The 16,519-nt window shown below is 44.9% G+C and overlaps 1 protein-coding gene across 2 annotated transcripts in view; it reads left to right on the top strand.

The window, feature by feature from the left end:
- pdia5 (protein disulfide isomerase family A, member 5) overlaps nt 1-16,519 on the top strand; it is a 194,758-nt gene that overhangs the window by 9,543 nt on the left and 168,696 nt on the right. The window contains exons 2-3 of one of the 2 annotated variants that reach the window (XM_059967674.1): nt 4,062-4,188; nt 7,062-7,149. In XM_059967674.1, the coding sequence (XP_059823657.1) occupies nt 4,062-4,188; nt 7,062-7,149 (215 nt within the window). Of the gene's footprint in view, nt 1-4,061; nt 4,189-7,061; nt 7,150-16,519 lie in introns of those variants that run through there. The other variant, XM_059967675.1, reaches the window with a different exon arrangement.

Below are 16,519 nucleotides of genomic sequence, written 5' to 3'. Positions count from 1 at the left end.
TTTTAATCTACTCTAATATTAATCTAACCCTTTCCTTCTTCAAAGTCCTCTGTTTATCCATATATGTGCCTATATAAGAGTTTCTTAAATGTCCCTATTGCCTCTAACATCCCCCTATACTTTGCTCCAATCACCTTAAACTTACGGCCCCGTGTATTAGCCTTTTCCATCCTTGAAAAAGTCTCTGACTGTCTGCTCAATCTATGCCTCTTATCATCTTGTACAACTCTATCAAGTCACCACTCATTCTCCTTCGCTTCAAAAAAATTCAGATTCGCTCAACACATCCTCATAAGACATGCTGTCTAATCCCAGCAGCATCCTGGTAAATCACCCTCTCTGAATCTGCTTCTACATCCTTCCTGTAATGAGGTGACCTTAGACCTTAACTAATCCAATGTCTTCCAGGCAGTTTCACATCTTCCATTCCTCATAAAGCTGACATTGCCAGAACTCTTCTGCTTGAATATTAACCTAACTTGCAGTGATTTAGAGTGTACCTTTCTATTACAGCAGCTCAGGTAATGGACTATACCCTAATAAAATTCACAACATCACTACCAAAAGATTTGGAATAAAGAATAAAAATTAGATCTTATTGAATTAACACGAGTAAAACAACTGAACACAATGGGAGGAAACAAGAAAATTTATCAGTTTCTGTCAGGAATTCATATTGTGGAAAATCCCGATGCAGACGGTTCCTAGGAACTCAACCCATCTACAACATGACGTACACTGTATTTCGCCTTAATCCTGTTCATGTTCATCTACAAAATCTTCCAGTTCTCAAAAAGCCTTATGTTTAACACTCGCAGAGTTTGCTTTCAAATTACCTTGCTTCTCAACCCGGCAGCCTTAACGCTTTTCCAAATCCCGATAGTCCATTACTATCTTGATATGGATAGGTTGTTTGTGACTGGATTTTAAGCGGCTTAGGCTCTAACCTCTGGAATTCCCTCCCACAAACTTTCTTTTTTGCCATCCTTTCAGTAAATTGAGTATTTCTTAAGATTTGATTTTCATTTTATGTTTTGTAAAGACCCTTGACAAGTTAGGCCCCAAAGCCTTCCTGCCATTTTCATGGTTCACATTCAGGTGGACAATGGAATACCTTTCAGTTACCTGGGTAAGAGTGCCTCCAACAAAGGGCAGGAAGTTTGACACCACTCAGTATAAAGCAGTCTTAAGTGACCTTAAACATCCATTCCTTCCAACAGTGATGCACAGTGTTAGTTTGTGTGTGTGCTATTACAAAACAGTCTGCGCTGCTCTGATGACTCCTAAACCACAACTACCACCAAGATAGATGAGGTAGTAAGTACTGGGAAACACCATCCCAACCAAGTTGCATAGCATCCAGATTTGAAAATCTGTCATTCTTTCATTGTCACTAGTTCTAGTTGAGAGAGCTAGGGCTTTTCTGTTTGCAGTGATTATGAGATTGCTTGATAGAGGTTTACAGGATGATTGAGTGAATAGCCAGAGACTTTTTTCTGGTCCGGAAATGGTTAACACCAGGGTGATCGGAGGAAAGTATAGGGGGCATGTCAGGGTTAAGCTTTTTTTAACACACAGTGGTGGGTGCATGAAACACACTGTGGTGATAGAGGTTGATACATTAGGGACTTCTAAGAAAAACCAAGATAGGCACATGGATGATAGAAAAATGGAGGGCTATGTAGAAATGGTTACTATGTAAAAATGGAAGGGTTAGATTGATCTTGGAGTAGGTTAAAAGCTCAGTACAACATCCAGAGGGCCTGATTTGTTCTCTGTGAAAATCTAGGAGCTTCCTAGCCTTCACTAGTTTCTTCTTCAGAGCATTTAGGGATGAACAATAAATTATGGTCTTCCCAATGATATTTAAATATTGAAAGAGTAAGTTAAAAAAATTGCTGTGGAGCATTTTGTTACATTAAATTCCCAAGATTAATGCAAGTTGTTAGTCATGCAAGGTCACTTACAGGAGCGATAGTTAAGCTGAATATTTATATACAAATCTCTATATTGAAGGAGCTTCATATGTTCACTTAACCAATTTTACTTTGTTTAATCTTCATATTTAATTTTTGAGAGCTTTTCTTAATTGCTCTTCAACTGTTCAGTGATTTCTTCAGCACTAGAAATCAGCTCTTACTAAATAAAAGCAGGCAGTTCAGGTAAGATGCTGGGTGCCTATATAAAGTATTCATCTCCCTTTGGAAGTTTTCATATTTTATTGTTTTACATCATTGAATCACAGTAGATTTAATTTGGCTTTGTGATACTGATCAACATGTCAAAAGTGAAAACAAATTTCATCAAATTTGTCTCAATTTATTACCATTATTAAGCTCAAAATAATTGATTGCATAATTACTCACCCCTTCAAGTCAGTATCTAGTAGATGCATCCTTGTAAGCAATTACAGCCTGTGTGGATGGATCTCTATCAGATTTGCACATCAGGACTCTGCAGTTTTTCCCCACTCTACTTCACAAAATTGTTCAAGCTCTGTAAGATTGCATGGGGATCGTGAGTGAACGGCCCTTTTCAAGTCCAGCCACAAATTCTCAATTGTATTGAGGTTTGGACTCTGACTTGGCCACTCCAGGACATTAACTCCTGTTTTTAATCATGTGTACCTGTGTAGCTTTGGTTTTGTGCTTGGGATCATTGTTTTGCTAGAAAACAAATCTTCTTCCAAATCACAGTTCTCTTGCAGACCGTATCAGGTTTTCCTCCAGGATTTCTGTATTTTGCTGCATTCATTTTACCCTCTACCTTCATAAGCCTTCCAGGGCCTGCTACAGTGAAGCAAACCCACAGCATGGTGCAGCCACCACCATGCTTCACAGTAAGAATGGTGCATCTTTGATGATGTGTGGTGTTTAGTCTGATGGTCAAAAAATTCCATTTTGGTTTAATTAGACCAAACTTTCTTCCAGCTGACTTTAGAGTCTCCCACATGCCTTCTGGCAAACTCTAGCCAAGACTTCATGCAAGTCTTTTTTTTCAATGGTGACTTTCTCTTTGCCAGTCTCCCATAAAGCTGCAACTGGGGAAGCACACGGGCAACAGTTGTTGTATGTGCAGTCTCTCATCTCAGCCAGTGAAGCTCCTCCAGAGTTGTCATAGGTCTTTTGGTGGCCTCGCTCACCAGTCCCCTTCTTGCACAGTCACTCAGTTTTTAAGGACGGCTTGCTCGAGGCACATTTGCAGCTGTGCCATATTCTTTCCACTTCTTGATGATTGACTTAACTGTACTCCAAGGGATATTCAGTGACTTGGAAATTTTCTTGCATCCATCTCCTGACTCGTGCTTTAAATACTGTAAACTTTTCCCTTCATGGTGTAATTTTTGCCAGGATACTGACCCACCAGCAGTTGGATCTTCTAGATATAGATGTATTTTTACTATAATCAATTGAAACACCTTGACTATACATAAGTCCCTGCTCTCTCTCCCCCACCCTCACCCCCCCCGAGCGCCCTCTCCCCAGCCACCTCCTCCCCATTCTCCATCCCTCCATCAGTCTCTCCCTCAATCCTCCTTTCATGCCAACTCTACCCCTCACTCGTCAACACCCCCATTCGTCAGTTGACGACTGTTCCCCTGACAGGCCAACCCCCTTTCCCCACCCCCCAGGCCAACTACCCCCCCCCCCCCGGCTGACTCCCCGCGTTTCACCCCCCTTTGGGCTGACTCCCCCTGTTTCCCCCCCCCCCCAGCAGGCTCCCGAACCCACCTCTTCCCAAGCCAATTCTACCCCCTCTCTCACTGACTCCTCTCTCTCTAGCTTTCCCCTACCCCCCCACCTCACCAGCTCTACCACCCCCCACCCACACCTGCCAGCTCTCCTTCCCCACGTACGAGCTCTCCCGCTCTTCCTCCTGTACGCAAATGTGCTCCCTCTCTCTTCCCCCATGCAAACACTCTGTAGCTCACTGTCATGAGCTCTGTTGTGCTCCCTTTTACCCGCTCTCTAATCCTCTCACATTATTACTCTCATTCTCTTACTCAGTCTGTAGAACTTTCTGTTCCAGGTGGTTGATCTTACTTCTTACCTCTTTCTTAGGCGCTGTTGTTCACATGTCTCCTGGCAGCCAAGGTATCTCCACTGATTGAGAAAATTGATGACCAAAAAGAGCTGAAAAAGCTTACCCGAACAAGAAACAATGTATTGATACTGTACTCCAAATCAGGTGAGAAAATTGTATATTCCCTCCAGTTCAACGCATGCACTTTGAAAGTCCTACTTTCTAGTCATGTTCAAATACAACTTTTATGTCCTTTTGCTGTCTTGCCTGCATGCTGTCCTGCACGATACCTTCTGAGAACATTCACCTCAAAGTATCTGCCATGTTTCTGTTCAGTGATAGCATTCAGCCTTGCTCCACCACTTTTCAACTTATCCTCTAAATTGTCATATTGGCTAGTCATCTTCTTGTACTGAACAGTGCTCAAATATTTTCCTGTTAGATATAAGGAAGATCTAAAACTTTATTTCGGTCCCCACCACACACTATTACCTAGCCACCAATCCCATCCCTCCTCCTGGCATCAGCTGTATTTTTCCACCCAATATTGAAATTCAGACCTCATCAAATGTGGCTGTCTCTATCCCTCTATCCTGGTTTGGAGAAAGGCCAGTAGTAAATGTGCCTTTTTGATGTGAAGATTTCATGCCCTTGTTATCTTCCAATGAAATCCTCCTCCAATTCCTTTAAATTAGTTGGGTTTTGTGAAGAAATTACTTCTCTTATAGCTTGTTGGAACAGTCTGCTAGCCTATCTTTGAAGAATTGTAATATTTGGAGATATCAGATTGTTATAAAAATGTATTGGGTTCACTGAAACCATTTAGGAAGTAAATGCATTATCCCTGAACTGTATGTATATATAACTCTTTTAGTGCCATTGGCCTAGTCCATTCCATCACTATACAAAGAAAAATTGCAAATGTATTTTAAAACATTCATGGAGTCATAACAGCATGAAAATAAACCCTCCAGCCCAACTAATTTATGTTACCAAGATGCCCATCTAAGCTAGTCTCCTGACCCAATCTCTGTAAACTTTTTCTGCTGCGAAAATCAGAGTGTATACATAGATTTTCCCTGTGACTGCTTTGGTTTCCTCCCACATTCCAAAGACATGCGGGTTAAGGGTAGTGAGTTGTGGATGTGCTGTGTTGGCACCAGAAGTATGGTGATGCTTGTGGGCTGCCCCCAAAACATTCTTGAACTGTTGGTCGTTGATGCAAATGATGCATTATTTCACTGGATGGTTCAACGTACATGTGACAAATTAAGCTAATATTTTTCTTTATCAACTAATATTTTTATATCATTAGCATTCTGATTATAATGAGGTATGGATTAAGTGACTTTATATTCTTGGAACCTATGCAGGTGTTGAAAGATAAAACTGTTAAACTGTCAGTAGGAAATTTGACTGCAGTGAAATGGCATTAACTTAAAAATATTAAGTAGAACATTGTTTTCTATAAGCAGCAATCCAGCTTTTTTTAAATTAGATTAGTTCTGTTACCCGGGTGTGCTGTTGGGTTGACAAAGTAGTGGTATAGAAGGATATTAGGGGCAGCTTTGTCCTTTAGCCCCTCAGACAAGTGTCCGTTCTTTTAGTGAGACCAGATACAAACGGCTTTTAAGAAAGTTTTTGCAATTAGATTCAGATTTACTTATTTATTATATATATGTCAATACATGCAGTGAAATGCGTCATTTGTGTTAACAACCATCACAACCCAAGGATGTGCAGACGGCAGCCCACAAGTGTTGCCACACATTCTGGCGCCAACATAGCATGCCCACCATGTTGACAAAACAACAAAAGCAACAACAAGAACAGAAATAGAGCAACTAAACAATAGGTTGCCTCCCTTCCACCCTCTCACTCAGATACACAGACAGACCTCTAACCCCATGACAGGCCATTATACCCTTTTGTTAGCATTATTTTTTTAGATTTAACACCTGTCTCTCCATTCCTGAAGTTAGTATAGAATTGAAACCTGTCCTAAATTGGGGAGCAAACATAGTCGAGCACCTCCACACCACCCACCACAACTGGGCAAGTGGGACTTGCTGGTGGCCAAACATTTTAATTTCAGTCCCATTCCCATTCCGACGTGTCGGTCCAGGGCCTTGTCTTGCGCCCACCTCAGGGTGGAGGAGCAACACCTTTTATTCTGCCTGGGTAGCCTCCAACCTGATGGCATGAATCTTGACTTCTCCTTCCAGTAAACCATTCTTTCCGACCACACCCCCCCCCCCCCAACACTTTCCCGTATTCCCCATTCTGACTTTTTTGTTCTTCTCACCTGGCTATTATTTTCCCCCAGGTCCCCTCCTCCTTCCCTCTCTCCTATGGTCCATTCTCCTCTCCTATCAGACTTTCTTCTCCAGCCCTTGACCTTTCCCACCCATCTGGCTTTACTTATCACTTTCTAGCTCACCTCTTTCCTCTCCCCCCACCTTTTTACTCTGGCATTGTCCCTCTTCCTTCTCAGTCCTAAAGAAGGGTCTCAGCCTGAAACGTCCTTTCCATAGATATTTCCTGACCTGCTGAGTTCCTCCAGCAATTTGTGTATGTTGCTGCAAAATGTTGAGGTAGTGTTCATGAATTCGTGGACTGTTCAGAAATCTGATAGCAGAGGGGAAGTAGCTATTCCTAAAACGTTGAGTGTGTGTCTTAAGGCTCCCATGCCTCCTCTCTGATAGCAGTAATGAGAAGACCACATTCCTGGATGGTGAGGATGCCAACTTTTTGAGGCATCACCTTTGTAAGATGTCCTCGATGGTAGGGAGTCTAGTGCCCATGATGGAGCTGGGAGAGTCTACAACTCTCGGCAGCTTTTTCTGATCCTGTGCATTGGTGCCTCCATGCAACCAATCAGAATTCTCTTTTTCCTTGTCATTTCCAATATTGTACTCAGCCATTTCTGCATGGGAGTAATGGAATTGCTTTGATTATCTGTTGATTGAGCAGCACTGCACAATGGTGATAAGGAATTGCACAATAACACCCATGTTTACTTTCTTATTGCATGATAGCTGCTACTGCTGAACGACCACTTAAGCTGCTGTCTGACGTGGCAGAAGCAGTGAAAGGGCAGGGCACCATTGCCTGGGTAGATTGCGGGTAAGTAATTGTTTAACGTTCAATAAAAAATTGATAGTCACTGTGCAAACATATTTGATTTAACTCATTTCTTTCTGTGTCATGGTAAAAGATCTTTGCCACATATTCTAAAGCATTTTCTATTCTCAGTACCACTGGAGTCATAAGTGTCTAGCGTCCTCTCTCCTATCTTCCGTTTATGCCAACATTGACAACCCTTTGCAAGACAAGATTTGTTTCTTAACATTATTTATAGATTTATCTTCCAAATGGCTTTATTTTTGTAACCTATGTAAAATTAAGGGAAACTGGAAGTAATCATTCATTAATGTTCAGAGCTGATGAGTTTTCACACATAAAGTGCTGGAGAAATTCAGCAGTTTGTGAAGCGTCTATAGAGAAAAATGAATCGTCAATGATTCAGGATGAGACCCTTCATCAGGAAAAAGATTTAAAGCTTTCAGGATAGGCATACCTTGTAAAGATTCCTCAGTGGAACAGAAAATCATAAACTCCAAAGCAACTCATACAAAATACTGAAAAAGTGCATATAAATGTTTGAAATGTTGACGGTTTTATTCCTCTCCGTAGATGCTGCCTGACCTGCTGAGTTCCTCCAGCATTTTGTGTGTGTTGCTATGGATTTTTCTGCAAAAATCTCTTATGTTTATGATGTACATTCCAGTGAGCTATTCATTTTTAATTTCTGGTTCCTTTCAACCCATCTCCATTCCCAAATTGTGAGAGTAGAATGGCATTGAGCAGTCCACACTTGGAGTATAGTGAGCATTTTCAGGCCCCTCATCTAAGAAAGGATGTGCTGGCATTAGAGAGGGTCCTGAGGAGGTTTACAAGAATGATCCAGTGAATGAAATGGTTAACTTATGAGGAACATTTGATTACTTTGGGCATATACTTGCTGGAGTTTGGTAGAATGAGGAGGAATCACTTTGAAACCTATTGAATATTAAAAGGCTTAGATAGTGGATGCAGAAAGGATGTTTCCTCTCGTGGGAAAGTATAGGACCAGAGGGTGCACCGTCAAAATACAAGGACATCCCTTTAGAACAAAGATGAGGGGGAATTTCTGTAGCCACAGTAGGTTGCATCTACTTCATTGCCAGAGACTGCCATGGGGCCAAGTCTTTGGGTATATTTAAAGTGTTTGATAGGTAATTAGTAAGGGTGTCAAAGGTTACAGGGAGAAGGAAGGAGAATGGGGTTAAGAGGGATAAAAATCAGCCTTGCTGTAATGGCAGAGGAAACTCAATGGGTTGAAAGGCTTAATTTTACTCCTGTAGACTTATAGAAGGATAGAATTTGAGCACTTAAGCCTCTGCTGACTCCTGCAATGTTATTAATCCAATTCCTCTGTTGTTTCTTGTGACCCTGTAGTTTTCTTTTCCTTACAGCTACTTCAAGCCCTCTGAAAGCCACAAATGATTTAGCCTCCGTTGTCTCATACGGCTAAGCATGTTAGATATTAGCAATTTCTGCACAAAGATTTCTTTCCACACATCACCTTTGTTTCTTTTGCCAATCATCTTAACATTAACTGTGCTTCTCAATCTTTCCCCCATTAAGCAATTTCCCTCTATCTCTCAAAGTCATGGTAAAGTAATTTTATTATCAAAGTACGTATATGTCACCATATACCACCTTGAGATTCATTTTCTTGCAGGTATTTACAGGAAAATAAAAACAGGATTTATGAAAACTGCACATAAAGACACCTTCTCTACACTGCCCACAATCCTAGTTCTTGCTTTTCTGCCCCACACTCTGTTATGCAGGTTTGTCAATCCTAAAACCAACCTATTGAAATTGTTTCTCCATCAACTAAAAGTTGAGGAATCAATAAATGTTTTCCAGAGAAGGTTTGGTGTGCATGTTTGTGAAGCATTAAATATATGTAGCAGTGCAGGTTCCCCCCGCTATCCAAAGGTAAAGCGTTCCTATGAAACCATTTGTAAGCCGAAATGTCGTAAAGTGAAGAAGCAAATACCATTAATTTATATGGGATAAATTTTTGAGCATTCCCGGACCCAAAAAATAACCTACCAAATCAAACCAAATAACACATAAAAGCTAAAATAACAGTAACATATAGTAAAAGCAGGAATGATATGATAAATATACAGCCTATATAAAGTAGAAATATTGTATGTACGGTGTAGTTTCACTTAAGAGAATCGGGAAGACAGCAAGCGAAAATCAGTTTGGAGAAAAAATTCGGCACGTACACGCATGCGCACAGAACTGTCCACACAAGGCTTCTCAGTGGTAGTCTTTCCTGGGGTAAACACATGTATAAAGAGGATGTCTTTTTTTTGTAAAAGTGAAAATCCTCTTTGGTTAGCGAAAACAGGTACTAATGTAGGTCTTTCATAACAGCAAGCTGTCGTAAAGCAAACGTTTGAAAAACGGGCCACCTGTGTACAGAAACCAGAATTAGGAAAATAGCATAATGACACTTAACACTAGCAAGTTGAAGAACACAGTGAGGAATTCTTGCTGCAATTGCACAATGCTTTGTTGCAGCCCTGTGTATAGGTTTGATATTTATAGACAAGGAGAAATAAGCTTGTCTCCAACTAGATTAAAGCCTTTGCAAAAAAGTTAATTTTCAGTGTATTCTTGGGATGATGATGAAGTCCTTTGAAGGAAGTAGAGATAGATTGGCACCTTAGTTGAGTTTATAAGAATGAGACCTGTGAGATTCTTGGAGGAATTCTCAAGCTAGATGATGATAGGCTGCTGCCTCTAATTGTGGAGTAGAACAGATATAATTAGCTTTATTTAAGATAAGATTAACTTTATTTGTCACATACATTGAAATATTCAGTGAAATGTGTCATTTATGTCAATCACCATCATGGTACAGATATGTGCTGGGGGCAGCCCACAAGTGTCACTATGCTTCCAGCCAACATAGCATGCCCAGAACTCACTAACCCTAATGTTTTCAGAATGTGCAATGTGGGAGGAAACGCATGGGGTTACAGAGAGAACATACATATTTTTTACAGAGAGCAGTAGAATTGAACCCAGTTCGTTGGCATTTTAATAGTATTATGCTAACCGCTACTCTACCATGCCACAATTTTAGGATTCCTATGACTCAGATGAGGAAAACTTTCTTAATGAAAAGACTTTAAATCTTTGGAGATTTCTATCTTAGAAAGGTGTGGATGCTCGATATCTGAGTGCATTCTGTACAGGAATGTTAAGGAATTAAGCAGAAAAGTGGATGCATTGTTCAGTTGAAATCAGTGAATTGCAGAGCAGATCTTAAGCAGCTTCATTACCTGCTCTTACTTTATTTCTACTATTCTTAAGGGCAGTAATAAACAGGATTTTTCATGATCACGATTAAGTCTTATTTTCATAATCTAACTGATTATGATATTCTCCACCTGATATGTTGCTATTTGTATATGTCTCTAGGTGATTAGACTAGGAGTTTGGATTGCTATTAACATTTCCACTGTGCTACCATTCCTAAATAATTTCCCAGTCTTTTTCAGCCCTGATTCTACATAGGGTTACTAAATCCTTTGTCTTTTGAGTTCTAAATGAATGCAATAAACTTAAGTTATTTAATGTTGGAGATTTTGATAAACTTCAGCTACAAGGTATCAGAAAGAAAAGGATATGAAAGTCAATAAGTGGGAATTGTTACTGCTGGCAGGTTTGATAAATACCCAAAGGACACAGATTTAAAATAATTGGCTGAAATAAAAAATAACAGGAGATGAGAATATTTAGCCAGTTACAATCTGGAATCCCAGTATGCAAGGGTGTGGAAGCAGGTTTGGTAATAACTATCAAAAGGAAATGCATGAATACTTGGGGAGAAAAATATGCCATTTTAAGGGGAAATAGGGAGGGAATTGGACTGGACTAATTGGATAGCCCTTTCAAAAGCTAAACCCAACAATGTCCTGAATGACCTCCTGTGCCAGGAGTTTCACAGCTGGAATCCTGAAACCCTAGAAAGAAAGTAATCAAAACGACACATCACTCAGCATCTGAAGAGTCTTTTTAGTTTCAGGAATAGATTCTTTTGCATGATTTGGAAGGTAGCCCAGATAGACAGCTTTAAAAGGAAGCAAAACAAAAAGAAATCAGACAAAATGTGAATATGCATTTGGACAAATGGCATGACCTAAAAAGTGCTTAGGAGGGAAATGAAGGAAAGAAATTATGGGCACTTAAGAGCGAGCTGATGCTGTGAAAACGTAAAGAAATTTCTATGCATACTTAGAATATAGAACATTACAACACAATACAGGCCCTTCGGTTCATGATGTTCTGCCGATCCTTTAATCTACTTTAGGATCAATCTAACTTTAACTGCCTTCATAACCCTCCATTTTCCTATCATCCGTTTGCCTATCTAAGAGTTTCTTAAATGCCACTAATATATCTGCCTCTGCCACCACCCCTGTCAGGGTGTTCCACACACCCACCACCTCTGACATCCAGCCTATACTTTCCACCAATCACTTTAAAATTATGCTCCTTGTCTTAGCCACTTCAACCCTGGGGAAAAAGTCTCTGGCTATCCACTCAGTGCATGGCTGTTATCTTCTTGTACACCTCTATCAAATCACACCTCATCTTCCTTTGCTCCAAAGAGAAAAGCCCTGGCTAACTCAACCTGTTTTCGTAAGGCCCTCTAGTCCAGGCAGCATCTGGTAGATCTCCTCTGCACCCTCTCTAAAGCTTCTGCATCCATCCTATGTTGAGTCAACCAGAATTGAACACAAGAAGTGTGGTCTAACCAACATTACATGGAGCTGTAAAAGATAAACCTTTTATTTCTCTCTCAGAATGTCCCAGGGATCTTACAATCAATGAACTATTTTAGAAGTGAATTTTTTGTTGCAATATAGGAAATACAGCAGCCAGTTTGTGCAGAAATGTTGGCAAAAGCTGCCATATGTCAGTGATGAGATATTTTATTTTTGTGATGCTGGTTAAGGGAACTGCCTTGCTCTTCTACATCCACTTGAGGGAGCAGACTGAATCTCACTCAGATCACCTGCCCAAAATAAGGCACTGTGGCCCACTTTCTGCGCAGGCGAACCGGCTCACAAATAGCCAGCACGCAGGGGGGAGACTTTGGTGATGCACCTCTGACATCATTTCCGCCTGGAGAGGGTGGGCACTAGCCAGCGCTGCGAAGTTTGAATAAACTAGTCTTGAAATGACTTACTGACTGCGTGTCGTTATTTCAGTGCTGTGTGTAACACATCGCTACATTGGTGACCCCAATGGTCCAAATGGGATTTGGACCAAGGATGACCGACTCTTCATCTGTTCACACAGTTTCGCTAAAACTGCCAACTTTCTGGACGCTGCGACCACACATGTGGTTTAGCCAAGCAGAAGCCCAGTTCCAGATTCAGCAGATATCTTCTGATTCCATGCGTTACTATCACGTGGTGAGCGCCCTTGACCAGGAGACGGCTGCCCAGGTTGTGGATTTTATACAGTCGCCCCGGAAGAAGGCAAATATGAAGCATTCAAAGCGCTGCTCATTGGGACCTTTGGCCTCTCACGGCGTGAATTGCGGTGCCAGAATCAATGGAAAGTCCGCCAGTATTCTGGTGAATTCGTTGTCCGACAGCGTGATGAGTCCAGGTGTGGGGCTGGCAACTTGGCTTCACCCAGGGAGAACATCTGGAAGATCTCGGCATGTACCAGTCTTTTCCCTTGCAAGTTGACCAGCAGGCTGTGAGCTCGCAAGAAGTCCGCCCCCAGGAGTAATTGGGCCACGGCGCCCAGTGTGAAGTCCCACGTGAACCAGCTGGCGCCGAACTGCAGCTGCACTGTGCAGGTGCCATAGGTCCGTATCGAGCTGCCGTTTGCGGCCCTCAAGGTGGGTCCTGGCTTCCCGTTGCGGGTGTCATACCCCGTCGGGGGCAAGATGCTGATTCACCTGGACGATTTGGGAGACCGACTGCCGTCAGCATTGATGAACGAGATGCTGTCCCTGGCTGACGGACACAAGCCCTGCCTCATGTTCGAGCAAACATTCCTAGAGCAACTGCCCGAGGACATACATCTGCTGCTGGCTGATGCAGATTTCAGCGACCCCCAGAAGGTAGCAGCCCGGGCAGACGTGCTGTGGAAAGCAATAGGGAGAATGTCCATCGGTCAGATTACCAGGCCACGCGCCCAACAGCAGACCAGACCAGGCACACACAACACAGAGGCAGGAATCAGGAGGCCAGTGAACAGTGGTGTTTCTACCACCAGCGGTGGGGCACAAAAGCCTGCCGTTGTCACCCGCCCTGCAAGGGCCAGGGCCAGCTGCCACTACTGACTATGGCGGCTGGCCACCAGGACAGCCTCTTGTACATCTGGGACAAACAGTCGGGACGCCGCTTCTTGGTCGACACCGGAGCGGAAATCAGCATCTTGCCCCCGAGGGGGTATGACACCCGCAACAGGAAGCCAGGACCCACCTTGAGGGCCGCAAACGGCAGCTCGATACGGACCTATGGCACCTGCACAGTGCAGCTGCAGTTCGGCGCTAGCTGGTTCACGTGGGACTTCACACTGGGCGCCGTGGCCCAATTACTCCTGGGGGCGGACTTCTTGTGAGCTCACAGCCTGCAGGTCGACTTGCAAGGGAAAAGACTGGTACATGCCGAGACTTTCCAGACGTTCTCCCTGGGTGAAGCCAAGTTGCTGGCCCCACACCTGGACTCCATCACGCTGTCGGGCAACGAATTCACCAGAATACTGGCGGACTTTCCATCGATTCTGGCACCACAGTTCACGGCAGCCATGCCCAGACACGGGGTACAGCACCACATCCCAACCCAGGAACCACCCCTCCATGCCCACGCACAAAGGCTCCCCCGGGAAAAGCTCTGCCTGGTGAAGGAGGAGTTCAAGAGGATGGAGGAATTGAGGATCGTACGGAGGTCCGACAGCCCATGGGCCTCCCCCCTGCACATGGTGCCCAAAGCAGCCGGGGGTTGGAGACCATGCGGCGATTACCGCAGACTGAATGAGGCTACAACTCCAGACCACTACCCCGTGCTGCACATACAGGACTTTGCAGCAAACCTGCATGGGACAAGAATCTTTTCCAAAGTAGACCTCGTTTAGGGATACCATCAAATCCCGGTGCACCCTGAAGATATCCCCAAAACAGCACTCATCACCCCATTCAGCCTGTTTGAGTTCCTCTGAATGCCGTTCGGCCTGAAGAATGCCACACAGACGTTCCAGCGGCTAATAGATGCAGTGGGACGCGACCTGGACTTTGCGTTCGTCTATTTGGACGACATCCTTATAGCCAGCAGTAGTCACCAGGAGCATCTGTCCCACCTCTGCCAGCTCTACTCCCGCCTGAGTGATTTTGGCCTCACGATCAACCCGGCCAAATGCCATTTCGGTCTCTATACCATCGACTTCCTGGGCCACAGGATTACCAAAGACGGGGCAACACCTCTGCCCGCCAAGGTAGACGCGATCCGCCACTTTGCCCGGCCCAACACGGTCAAAGGCCTACAGGAGTTCGTTGGTATGGTGAACTTCTACCACCGTTTCCTCCCCTCGGCAGCCCGTATCATGCGCCCTTAGTACACCCTGATATCGGGTAAAGGCAAGAACATTACTTGGGACGAGGAGGCCGTGGCCGCTTTCGTTAAAGCCAAGGAAGCCTTGGCAGATGCTGCGATGCTGGTGCACCCCAGAATGGATGTTCCGACCCCACTCACGGTGGACACATCCGACACAGCAGTCGGTGGGGTGCTGGAGCAGCTTATCGAGAGGAGCTGGCAGCCCTTGGCGTTCTTCAGCAAGCACCTACAACCACCCGAACTCAAGTACAGTGCTTTCGACCAGGAGCTGTTGGCACTGTATCTGGCAATCCGGCATTTCAGGTACTTCTTAGAAGGCAGGCCGATCACCATGTTCACGGACCACAAACCGTTGACCTTGGCGTTCATGAAGGTGTCCGATCCCTGGTCGGCTCGCCAGCAGCGACAACTGTCCTACATCTCGGAGTACACGATGGACATCCAGCACGTTTCAGGAAAGGACAATGTCATGGTGGATACACTCTCCAGACCAGCTGTCCAGGCCCTGTCCCTGGGGGTGGACTATGCAGCACTGGCGGAGGCGCAGCAGGCAGATGACAAGATGCCCAGCTACAGGACCACAGTCTCAGGTTTGCAGCTGCAGGACTTTCTTGTAGGCCCTGGTGAGAGGACCCTCCTTTGCGATGTGGCTACCGGCCAACCTCGCCCCATCGTCCCGGCAGCCTGGAGGCGGCGAGTTTTCGACTCCATATATGGTTTGGCACACCCATCTATCAGGACAACCATCCGGCTGGTCTCCAGCAAGTTCGCGTGGCACAGACTTCGCAAGCAGGTCAGTGACTGGGGCAGAACGTGCGCGCAGTGCCAAACAGCCAAGGTGCAGCGGCACACTAAAGCCCCGCCGCAGCAGTTCGAACCCACCCACCGGAGGTTCGACCACATTCATGTGGATATTGTGGGCCCCCTACCAGTGTCCCGAAGAGCGCGGTACCTCCTAACTATGGTAGACCGGTTCACGAGGTGGCCAGAGGCAGTCCCGCTCACCGACACATCTGCCGATTCCTGCGCCTGAGCACTGATTGCAACCTGGGTAGCACGCTTCAGGATACCGGCCCACATTACCTCTGACAGAGGCGCCCAGTTCACCTCCAGCCTGTGGTCGGCTGTGGCCAGCCTGTTGGAACGCAGCTACACCACACAACTGCCTACCACCCACAGTCGAACGGACTAGTGGAACGCTTCCACCGTCACTTGAAGTCGGCTCTCATGGCCCCCCTGAGAGGACCTAACCGGGTGGATGAGCTTCCCTGGGTCCTGCTTGGAATTCATACAGTGCCCAAAGAGGATCTGTACGCCTCGTCGGCCGAGTTGGTGTACGGCGCGCCCCTGGCCGTCCCGGGAGAGTTCATACCAGCCCCAAGGGGGCAAGAGGAAGAACCCGCAGCAGTCCTGGACAGACTACGCAAAAGGCTCGGCAACCTGGCCCCTGTACCAACTTCACAGCACGGACGGACCCCGACCCATGTACCCAAAGACCTGCAGAACTGTAAGTTTGTGTTTGTACGAAGGGGGCGGATACTGGGCACCATTACAGTGGCTGTACGAGGGGCCGTTCAAGGTGATCAACAACAATGGGTCCACATACGTTCTGGACATTGGGGGGAAAGAGGAGGTTTTCATGGTGGACCGAGTCAAATCAGCCCATGTGGACTTGGCGCAGCCAGTCGAGGTTCAGGCACCGTGGCGCAGAGACAGACCTCCCAAACAGAGACTGTGGACATTGGGGGGGGGTGTATTGCTGGTTCTGGGGGTGGGGGGGTTATGTG

Source organism: Hypanus sabinus, chromosome 4, assembly GCF_030144855.1.
Source record: "Hypanus sabinus isolate sHypSab1 chromosome 4, sHypSab1.hap1, whole genome shotgun sequence".
NCBI lineage: Eukaryota > Metazoa > Chordata > Chondrichthyes > Myliobatiformes > Dasyatidae > Hypanus > Hypanus sabinus.
This window is presented reverse-complemented; position numbering and strand designations above follow the sequence as displayed.